The sequence below is a fragment of the Hibiscus syriacus genome, unplaced genomic scaffold, assembly GCF_006381635.1.
Source record: "Hibiscus syriacus cultivar Baekdansim isolate YM2019G1 unplaced genomic scaffold, ASM638163v2 tig00112738_pilon, whole genome shotgun sequence".
Classification (NCBI taxonomy): Eukaryota; Viridiplantae; Streptophyta; class Magnoliopsida; order Malvales; family Malvaceae; genus Hibiscus; species Hibiscus syriacus.
The window spans coordinates 8,630,937-8,643,117 of NW_024063392.1; the positions used below are offsets into that span (position 1 = coordinate 8,630,937).

General features: G+C 31.3%; 1 protein-coding gene across 1 annotated transcript; it reads right to left on the bottom strand.

Moving 5' to 3' along the window:
- Positions 1-1,565: 1,565 nt before the first annotated feature.
- LOC120182761 (RING-H2 finger protein ATL67-like) lies at positions 1,566-2,266 on the bottom strand. Its single transcript, XM_039187633.1, has one exon. The coding sequence runs from the start codon at positions 2,128-2,130 to the stop codon at positions 1,573-1,575; it is 558 nt and encodes a 185-aa protein (XP_039043564.1). The 5' UTR covers positions 2,131-2,266; the 3' UTR covers positions 1,566-1,572.
- Between the last annotated feature and the right edge of the window lie 9,915 nt (positions 2,267-12,181).

Sequence of the window (12,181 nt, forward strand, 5' to 3'; positions counted from 1 at the left end):
TAACATATTAGAGTGACCACTTCCATCCAGACATCTAATGTGACTCTTAAGTGATGTGGGATGAAAATCCTCATCTCTTCAGTACAATAGGGAACCTATTCAAACTAAAACAAATATATATAATTCTTATCAAAATAATAATCTAATTATATAACGATAATTAAAAATACATTTTATTATTTAAATACATACCTCTGTGTTAGCCTTCTGAACAATGAGTAGCCTAATTTATTCCAATTCATCAGGTAAAGCCCGGTGATCTTTTCTTGCAGTTGACCACCTATTCAATGAAACATTTTTTTATTATATACTAAATAAAATTATTAATATAAGAAATCAATAATGTAATTACCTAAATAATAGCTAGAAGACCAACGGGGTTTTCACAACCGGACATAAAAAGGGCATGTGATACCACGCCCAAGACTGAAGTAGAAGGAGACATCCGCTGATAACATTTTTTCTATAGTCAGTATCTCGACACATTTCCCTATACAGAAATGCCAAAACTGTAGAGCTCCAACTCAATGTGCCAACATGATGAAAATTGGCAAGGTGACACAACTACATACAATTAACTTGGTTGTGCGATTTGTCCGACATTAGGAGCCCTCCTATGAGCTTTAGTATGCAAGCCCGTGCATACATTTTAACCAGCTCCTCTGAGGCATCGCCACTCAAATGCTTGAAAGTTGCATCCAACCTATTTAACGAAATTCAACCATCGTTAAAATTAGGCGGGACACCTCCCAGATACTTATCGCACAATGAATGCCAATCACATTACGCCGCCCTAGAAATCATATCTCCATCTATCGGAAGCCCCAAATGCATGAAAACATCCTCCAGCGTAATTGTGCACTCTCCACACGGAAGATGAAATGTGTGTGTCTCTGGTCTCCACCGCTCAACCAATGTAGAAATAAGATTGGATTCTAGGTTATAGTGCCCTTCATATTTTGCTACGTAACCGAATACATCCTCGACTAAATACGACCATACACATGTTGATATCTCTAACTTAATATTACGAATGAAGGGATCTAATATACAATATCTCTCCTAATTTAATAAATATTATAGAAATTAAAATTCCAACTAATACTAAACAAATTAAATAAATAAAATATTAACAATAATTAAAATTAAAAAAAATAAAAATTGTTATCATATCAACAAAATGCCTCGAGATATGATATTTATCTAAACGCAGCAGATCGCCTTCCATTTTATAACTACAAAAAATAATAAAAGTTAATATAATATAATTTAATAAAATAATAAATTATCAATTTATTATAATACAATAAAATATTTTACATTCTTAATAGAATTTAATCAATTTGAGTTTTGAGAGGGTTTGAGATTTGGGCGGTTTGAGAATTTGATGTGTGTTTGAATGAAGAATAGAGGGAGTATTTATAAGGATAAGGGAGAAATTTAGCCGGACGAAATATTAATGTGGAAAGTGTGAACGATTGAAAAATTAATGGAACAAGCGCGTGTCAGAAATCCCAAAAAGACGAGGATGAATGCCTTCGAAACCCACAAGAAATGAACCACCAAAGGAAGTCACCTCCAACTCCTTCGATCAGCGGCGTACTGAGACAAAGGAACCACTTCAGACAAAGGCGTAGACAGCGGAGTGGGGAGCGGCGAGTTCCGACAAACGGGACAAGACCCGTTGAGTTTCAACCAAGCGTCAATACAAGGAGCATGGAAATGATGCCTGCATTCGGGCATCATCCTCAACGTCTCCGAATCTTTGTACTCGCACAAACAAATCGAAAACGTTGCGTTAGCGTTTCCGGGATCCGTCACGGACGATTGATCTTTACTGAACTGGAACTTGGGGTAAGAGTTTATAACGGCCTGGTCGAGTCCCACGACGGAGCTGTCGTTGTCGTAGTCTTCGGCGACGAAAATGATCCTGGGGAGGGTGAATCCATCGGAGTTGGCCGCGGCGGCGGTAGTGTTGGGAGAGAAGGCGCCTGGGGAGGAAGAAGAAGAGCGGCAGCAGATGTAGGAGGCGAGAAGGACGGTGGAGAGGAGGACGAGGAAACCGAGGGCGATGGCGATGGAATAGCCGAGGCCTAAGTTAGTGAGATAGTTAGGGGAATGGGTGGACATTGAAGAAGGAGATGAGTATCCATTTGGTGAAGGGAAAGAGAAGAAAGGTGAGCAGAGGCTGCTGCTGCATTTAATACTGTGTTTGGAAACAGCGGGTTCGCATTTATTGTCGTGCTTTGCATTTTTGGGGTTACATCTTTTGTTGATTCAATGGAGTTGAAATAACGGGGAAGTTCAAAGGGGTTTATTGAAATTTAAATGGTACCAACTCAGTTAAGAGGTGAAAGTTTAATCCACTTAATTAAAATTTTCAGCACATTTGGCAGCAGGTAGTTGACACGCTATTTTTCATATTCGTTTCTTTTGTACCAAATAACTATAACTTGATGAGCTTTCGTTTCCTCGAGGAACTCAAGAATTGGGGCTGAAGACTTTGCTAGGCTATTTAATATGTATGTTCTAATCTATGCTATATTTTAAGGGTAAATTATGCCTTTAGTCCCTTTTATTTTTAGTCTCATCGATTTTTTATTTAAATGTCTTTGATCCCTTATTTATCGGTCTGTCCAGTTCAAATATTTTAACCGTTAACTTTTAGGGTGCGTTTGGTTAACGGAATGTAAGATTACCAGTGAGAATAAAAGATTACCAGGGAATAGGATTATTGGGAATGTTGTATTTTGTGTTTGGTTGGTTTAACATGAATGTAAGATTACCGTGTTTGGTTAAAAGAATAAAAGATTATTGAAATGTATATTTGATCAAATTGTCCTTATTATATATTTGTTTTTTTAACAAGTTGGAAAATATTTATATATTTTCTTTAAAAAATTTAAATTCAAAAAATTTATATACCTTTTTTACAAAATTGAAAATATAAAAAGGTTTAATGAAAGTGTAAAATTTTATTTTAACCCCTGAACTTCGTATAAAATTTTAATTATAGTTTTTTTTTGTAAATCTAAAATAGTTTAAGGATAAATTTGTAATTTAACATTTGTAGAATTTTTATTATTCAATGACAGAATAAATATATTTTTGAAAGAAAAAAAAATTAAGGACATTTTAGTTCAAAACACCGGTAATCCAACAATACTTAAGGAAAGGGAGGTAATGACATTCCCGATAATATACCCAAAAAAATCCACTATTGGTAATGTAAGATTACCTGGAATGACATTTCCGGCCAACCAAACGAGGGAATGTAGATTCCATTCTCATGAGAATTTCACATTCCCCCAACCAAACACACCCTTTTTAACTCATTAATAACAGGATTACGTGGCAGCAAAAGAGTTTAAAAAAACAATTCACGTGCACCCACGTGCCTCTTCTTCTTCTCACTTTTGCTCGCTTGTTTCCCCATTTCTCCTTCCATTAACTTCTCTACTGTCTGGGATCTGGTCAAAAAGAAAGTTCTGGCGGATTGAATCTGTCTAAAACATGTACATGTTTTTTCTGTGATAAAAATGTAGGACCAGTCTGAATAAGAATCTTCATAACAAAAGATCATTGTTTTGAAAACCAAATCGGACCGGTCGGTTTAACCGGTTCAACCGATTCAATCGGAAATCATTATCTAGTCTGGTTTAATCTAGACCGGTTGAATCGTTACTAGTGAACCGGCCAGAACCGCTGAATTGTTCAAACCGGATAGGCTGAAAATCGAAAAAAATTGAAAAAAACCGCTAATTTTGTTTTTTTTAAATTAAACCAAACGACGTCGTTTGTTAAACGAGCCAAGTCGAACTCGAGTATTGCTGAGCTCGACTCGAACTTGAAAAATTTAAAAGTAAGCTCAACTCGATTCAAACTCACGAGCTAAAAATTATGAAGTTTAACTCGAACTCGAAATATAATATTGAAATTTGAACTAAAAAAGGCTTGAACTCAAAAAAAATTTAGAAACTCGATTGAAGCCTAAAATTCGAGTTTGATTGAAGTGAAATAATAGTTCACTCAATGCTTACCAAAAGGCTCCATGATTTTGAATGCCAAATTACCTCTATTATTTATAGAAGTTAGTTGGGATGATATTCTATGTTTCTTAGCCATGTGGGATTGTTTTTTAAAAAAAATTAAACCAAACAATATCATTTTATTATGATTTTTTAGCCCCAAATTTATTTTTTAATTATAGTTATATAATTATATTTATTATTTAATATGTTTTACCTTAAATATTATGTTGTAGTTAATTTGAATAATTTTGTTTCACTTGATTTTATTGTTTTTAACTTATATATGTTATGACTTGCTTTGAATATGAATTGTGATATAAAAATTATTTTTTTTTATAATATTTTTTAGTATTTATTTAATTTTTAAATAATTATGGCTTACTAAAAGGCTCCATGATTTTGAATGTCAAATTACCTCTATTATTTATAGAAGTTAGTTGGGATGATATTCTATGTTTCTTAGCCATGTGAGATTGTTTTTTAAAAAAATTAAACCAAACAATATCATTTTATTATGATTTTTTAGCCCCAAATTTATTTTTTAATTATAGTTATATAATTATATTTATTATTTAATATGTTTTACCTTAAATATTATGTTGTAGTTAATTTGAATAATTTTGTTTCACTTGATTTTATGGTTTTTAACTTATATTTATGACTTGCTTTGAATATAAATTGTGATATAAAAAATTATTTTTTATTAAATATTTTTTGGTATTTTTATTTAATTTTTTAAATAATTATGACGTCGTCCGATTCTTCCGACCGATTGAACCAGTGAACCGGTAGCATGATCGGTTCGCTAACCGGTCCGGTTCTGAAAACCATGCAAAAGATTAAAAAAACGAAAAAGAGAAAAAAAGGAAAGAAAAGAAAATTCTTTATGGTCTTTGAAGTAAACATATTTTTTAAAGAAAAAAAAAATAAAGAAAAATTGATAGATAGAAAGAACATTCTCTTCTTTGGTCTTGAACGGTGGAGGGGTCTTGTTCATCGAGAAGAAGAAAGAGAAGAGAGTAACTAGATGAATTTTGGGTTTTACTTTCTATAGTTAATATGATACTGTAAAAAAGAAAAGAAAAAAAGAAAGAAACATTACATGAAGTTTCCTAGAACAGAAGATGACTGCATCATTTCATGAGGAATATGATTTTGATGATGTTGATTATGCTCTTGCATTTGCTGTTGATATTGATGATGGTGGTGGTTTTGTTGTAGTTAGATGGAGTGATTCATGTTGCCTCTACTGGTAGCCATGAAAATAACAACGCCAACCAAAGCTAAGCTAAACTTCTTCTTCCTCTTGCCCTTTTTGTTCTACTTGACGATAACTTGCTTGAAATCAAAATTAATGGAAAAATCACCTTCCTTTTATTCCTTTGCAGATCATTTTTTTCTCCACCATCAGTTCAATAGTAATCGATAGATAAAAGAAAAAGAAAAATTAAAGAGAGTCGGTTATAATTTGAAAGAAAAAGAAGAATTCTTTTCTTATGATAGAAATGAGAGACACGCCAAGCATGGAAATAATGTCAAGAAATTTTGCAAATTCTTCCATATTATTAAAGAAAAAAATTATTCTTTGACTGTAACATTGGCATGGTATATAAGCCGTTAGATCAAAGGATTCAAAGGTGGTTACTTAAATATATAGATATATGTATGCCATCATATTGCTTTCCTCTTTTATCATTTTAGCAGAGGAATAGTGATGAAACAATGGGTGGAACAATGGCAAATATCGAAACATCAAAGGGATTTTGAGTCAATTTGGGTGGAATTCAACACTAAAAAGAATATGCTACGGGTACCAATCCTTGCATGGCTGATGTGTTGAGCTTATATTTTGATATAATAAATAAGAGTAAAATATTTTTGGATTTCATTGAATTTGTTCAAATGATTAAAAAATAATTTAAAGTCCACAAAACTTGAAAAATGTTTTCAAGTATTTTTTACTTGATCTACACCTTAGAATAAATTTAGAAACTCAAAATAAGTCAAAATATTCAATTCTTGGTGTAAGATTTCGAAACCCCTTTAAGGTTTCAAAACCTCTAAGGTAGAATGCTCAAAGTTTCAAAAATTTCAGCTTGATTTCGAAATCCCTTTGCTTGGTTTTGAAACCCCCTGTACCTGGTTTTGAAACCCCCTATTCCAAAGGTCACATTTTTGAAAGAGGGTTTCAAAACTCCCTCTAGCAGTGGTTTTGAAACCACTGTGCAAAAATGCTAAAATTGAGGGGATTAATGGCTTCCAACGGCTCCAAAAACATTCCCAATGACTAAAAACGACCACAAACTCATTCAATCATATAAAAATAACCCAAGGACACTTGAAGAAGGTTACTACATCAATCGAAGCTTAGAGATCAAGAGCAAAGAGTTTTCATTCCTATTTCATTCATTTTCTCTTGTACATAAGTTTATAAAATTTAATTTCATATCATTTGTTTTATTCTTGTGAGCTTAAATCTTTGTAAACGCCCACCTTGAGAGGTCTTCTTGTTTACACAAATCAAACCTTGTAAAAGGGGAGTGGTTATAGTTTAGCATTAGAAAAACTAGAGTGGTTCTATCTTAGCCATTGAAAAGACAGAGTTGTAAGGTTACACCATGAATTCCAAATATAAGAAATTGATTTTAAAACTCAAAGTTGAAAATGATTTTCTTTAAGAAGCAAAAATTAGATTTTGAAAAACAAAATGAAAATTTTGAAAAATGATTTTGAGTTTTCAAAAATAAAAAATCAATGATTTAGAAAAAGAAAATTTTGATTTAAAAATTAAGCTTGAAAGCTTAACAAAAAAAAAGGAATTAGTTTCTCAAAACAATTCATCATGTTTAAAAAAGTCAAAATGCTCACATTGTCATTTTCATGGTCACATGGAACATACTTATCCTTTAAAACTTAGAAAACATTTTAAAATTAGACAAATATGGATTCCTAAGGAAACAAGGGACATTCACAAACAATCAAGGATCCTAAGCAATTTGGATACAAAAATCCAAATGAATGTCTCTTGTAGGTGTGTGGAAGCAATAGTTACAAAAGTGAAAAAAATTCAAATACTCTAGCAACAAAAAATAAGGAATGGGTAACCTCCAAACTTAACGTTTTTTTATTTTACATTATTGGTTGCCTATTTTGTTTTATGCATGCATGAGTTTTTGAACATAAATGATTATATGCTATTTGTTATTTTTCTATCTCATGTATGGTGAAATGCGTTATGGTGAACATTTTAAAGTTTTAATAAATTTTATTAAATTTTTATTCATCATAATGATTTTTGGTTAATTTTTCTTTTTATGTTTTGTTTTTACAAAATTTTACTTTTAAACTTAAATTTAAATGTTTATGCATGTGTTTTCTTTTGTAAATGATGTCTATGTAATAATTGATATCATTTAAAAAAATGAAAGAAAATTTTAAAGCTTTATGCATATGAAATTTATTGTCTTTTATTAATATTTCATAAAGTAGAATAGACTTGGATATGTATTGAATTTCATGTGCCACTAATGTGTTTTCTGTCTTATCTTATTGAAATTCAGCATTCTTTAAAGTGTAATGTATCTAAGCTAAAATGTTATATGGAATGCTTTTATTATGTGGGAGCATGTGTTTTACAAACAAGTTTTGTGCTTAAATTCTATTTTGTTTTAACTTACTCTCCATTGTTATTTTGAACCTTAAAGTTTGAATTATTTTTTATATAACAAAAAGGGGAGAAATGTAAGGTTTGAAAAAAATTTCTTCTCAAAGAAAAAGGGAGAGTCTAAAATAATTTCAAATATTTTCTTTTTTTCAAATAATGTTTTGCTAAGGGGAAACTTTTGCCAAAAACTATTTTTCAAAGGTTTTGTTACATCAAAAATAGGGAGACTGTTGAACCTATATTTTGATATAACAAATAATGGTAAAAGTATTTTTGGACTTAATTGAATTTGTTCAAATAATTCAAAAATACTTCAAAGTCCACAAACTTGAAAAATGTTTCCAAGTATTTTTGACTTGATCTATACCTTAGAGTAAGTTTAGAAACTCAAAATAAGTCAAAATATTCAATTCTTGGTGTTAGGTTTTGAAACCATTGAGGTAGAATGCTCAAAGTTTCAAAAATTTTAGCTTGGTTTTGAAACCCCTATACCTAGTTTTGAAACCCCTTGCATGGTTTCAAAACCCCATATTCTAATGATTACAGTTTTAAAAGAGGGTTTTGAAACACCCTCTAATGGTTTTGAAACCATTGTGCATAAATGCTAAAATTAAGGGAAATAAAGGCTTTTAACGGCTCCAAAACATCCCCAACAATTAGAAACAACCACAAGCTCATTCCATCATATAAAAACAACCCAATGACACTAGAATAAGGTTATTACACCAATCCAAGCTTAGAGATCAAGAGAAAAGAGTTTCATTCTTTTCATTCATTTTCTATTGTACATAAGTGTATATACCTTAATTTCATATCCTTTGTTTTATTATGTTTTATTCTTGTGAGCTTAAATCTTTGTAAATGCCCACCTTGAGAGGTCTTCTTGTTTACATAAAGCAAACCTTGTAAAAGGGGAGTGGTTCTAGTTTAGTCTTAGAAAAACTAAAGTGGTTATATATTAGCCATTGAAAAGTAGAGTTGTAAGGTTATACCTTATCCTTAAAGGTAAGAACAAATTAGTGAATTTATTGAAATCCATAGTGCTAGAAAGCTAAGGTAGTAGATATAGACTTTGGTTGAGAAAGTCGAACCATTATAAATCGATTTGTGCCAAAAAGTTTTATTTTTCGTTCAAGATTTCACCGAACTCTATCAAAGCCAATTCACCTCCTATTGGCAATTTTTAGTTGATCGATTGAGCCCAACAGTTGGTATCAGAATGGGTCATAATTGACGGTTTAATAACCTTGTGATGATCCTATAAGAGCTCTATCAATTTCTAACTCAACCGAGAATATGGCTTTTTCCTCCGGCGCTCACTACATCGAAGATTATCAACCGATCAACAAGTCACCCTATTTCAATAGAGCAAATTATTCATATTGGAAGAATAGGATGATGCTCTTCATTCAAGCCACCGATCTAGATTCTTGAAACTCTATCCTAACGAGTCACTCAACTCCAACCAATAAGATGGTAGATTAGAGTGAAAAAAAAGAAGTTCCAACAAAATGCCAAGGCCAAGCACATCCTATTTTGTGCATTAGGCCTGAATGAATATGGAAAAGTCTCTTCTTGTTCTAATGCCAAGAAACTTTGGGACAAGCTCCAAGTCACTCATGAAGGAACTGATGTAGTGAGGGAAACTAAAATCGATTTTCTTAACCATAGTTATGAGAATTTCATGATGAAATTAGGAGAAGAAGTCATAGCTATGAAGGATAAATTTTCTGTGATAATTAATGGTCTCAAGGATATTAAGAGATCACCCCTAACGAGAAGCTTGTTAGGAAGATGATATATTATCTTCCAAAGTCTTGGCAATCGAAGAAGACGACGATCATCGAAGTGAAGAACTTAAAGTCTTTCTCCCTTGATGAACTTATTGGCTTTCTTCTCACTCATGAGATGATGGAAAAAGAGGAAGAAAAGAAGAAAAGAGAAAATAAGAAAAGAAAGAAAAACGTGTTTCCTTGAAATCCTCTACCTAAAATGAAAGAACCTCAAGTGAAAAGATAAAGAAGAAGAAGAGAGGGCCAAGCTTTTCAAAAGATTCAAACGATTCATGAAGTCCATAGAAAAAGATATGAAGCATGAATCGAGCATGAAGAAGAGTCCCCCCCCGAGTTCTTTGAATGCCAAAGAACGAGACACATCAAATATGATTGTCCCCTCCTAAGGAAGAAGGGTTAAGTAAGAAAAAGACTTTAGTGGCTGCTTGGAGCGATGAAGAGGACTCCAGTGATGAGGATAAAGTAGCTAACCTATGTCTCATGGCCATTTAAGAAGATTCAATGGTAACTTCTAACTCTTATGATTTAGATTCATATTCTTTTAAGGAGTTAAAATTGTATTTGCAATTTGAGACCATGAATTCCAAATATAATAAATTGATTTTAAAACTCAAAGTTGAAAATGATTTTCTTTCAAAAGCAAAGTTAGATTTTGAAACATGATTTTGAGTTTTCAAAAATCAAAATCAATGATTTAGAAAAAGAAAATTTTGATTTGAAAATTAAGCTTAAAAGCTTAACAAAAGAAAAGGAAATAGTTTCTCAAAACAACTCATCATTTTTAAAAATTAAAAAATGCTCACATTGTCATTTTCATGGTCACATGGAACATACTTGTCCTTTAAATCTTAGAAAACATTTAAAAATTAGACAAGTATGTGTTCGTAAGGAAACAAGGGACATTAACACTAACAATCAAGGTTCCAAAGCAATTTGGATACCAAAATCCAAATGAATGTCTCTTGTAGGTGTGTGGGACCAATTGTTACAAAAGTGAAGAAAATCAAATACTCCTACCACAAAAAATAAGGAATGGGTAACTTCTAAAGTTAATATTTTTTTATTTTACATTATTGGTTGCCTTTTTTGTTTTATGCATGCATGAGTTTTTGAACATAAATGATTATATGTTATTTGTTTTATGCATGCATGAGTTTTTGTTTTATCCAAACAATTTTGGTTAAATTTGAATTTTATGTGTTTTTTTACAAAATTTTACTTCTAAACTTAAACTTAAATGTTTATGCATGTGCTTTATTTTGTAAATGTTGTCTCTATAGCAATTGATATAATTGTTTTAAAATGAATGAATTTTTTAAAAGTTTTATGCATATGAACTTTAGTGTCACTTATTAATATTACATAAAGTAGAATAGACTTGGATATATATTGAATTTCATGTGCTACTAATGTGTTTTATCTCTTATCTTATTGAAATTCAATAGTCTTTAAAGTGTAAGGTTTTTAAGCTAAAATGTTATATGGAATGCTTTTATTAATGGGGTGCTTGTGTTTTTCAAACAGGTTTTGTGATTAAATTCTATTTTGTTTTAACTTACTCTCCATTGTTATTTTGAACATTAAAGTTTGAATTACTTTTGATATAAAAAAAGGAGAAGGGTAAGGTTTGAAAAATTCTTATAACCTAAAATATTTTCAAATATTTTATCTTTTTCAAATAATGTTCTACCAAGGGGGAACTTTTGCCAAAAACTATTTTTCAAAGGTTTTGTTATATAAAAAATGGGGAGACCATTGAACCTATATTTTGATATAACAAATAAGAGTAAAATATTTTTGGACATAATTGAATTTGTTCAAATGATTCAAAAATAATTCAAAGTCCACAAAACTTGAAAAATGTTTTCCAAGTTTTTTTGCTTAATCTACACCTTAGAGTAAGTTTAGAAACTCAAAGTTTTGTTATATAAAAAATGGGGAGACCATTGAACCTATATTTTGATATAACAAATAAGAGTAAAATATTTTTGGACTTAATTGAATTTGTTCAAATGATTCAAAAATAATTCAAAGTCCACAAAACTTGAAAAATGTTTTCCAAGTTTTTTTGCTTAATCTACACCTTAGAGTAAGTTTAGAAACTCAAAATATTCAATTATTTTTGTAATGTTTTGAAACCTCTGAGGCAGAATACTCAAAGGTTTTAAAAATTTTCAGCATGGTTTCGAAACCCCTTACCTGGTTTTGAAACCCCCTATACCTGATTTCAAAACCCCCTGCCTAGTTTCAAAACCGCATGTTACAATGGTTATATTTTTAAAAGAGGGTTTTGAATCCCCTTATTGTGGTTTCGAAACCACTATGCAAAAATGCTAAAATTGAGGGGAATAAAGGCTTATAATGGCTCCAAAACATCCCCAATGACTATAAACGACCACAAGCTCATTCAATCATATTAAAACAACACAAGGACACTTGAAGAATGTCACTACACCAATCCAATCTAAGATATCAAGAGAAAAGCGTTTTCATTCATTTTCTCTTGTACATAAGTGTAGACCTTAATTTCATATCCTTTATTTAACTTGTGAGCTTAAATCTTTGTAAACGTCCACCTTGAGAGGTCTTTCTGTTTATACAAATCAAACCTTGTAAAAGGGGAGTGGTTCTAGTTTAGCCGTAGAAAAACTAGTGTGGTTCTATATTAGCAATTGAAAAGATAGAGTTGTAAG

What these genes read in the sequence shown, in the direction of transcription:
- LOC120182761 (XM_039187633.1), bottom strand. Translation starts at nt 2,130, where the DNA reads ATGTCCACCCATTCCCCTAACTATCTCACTAACTTAGGCCTCGGCTAT.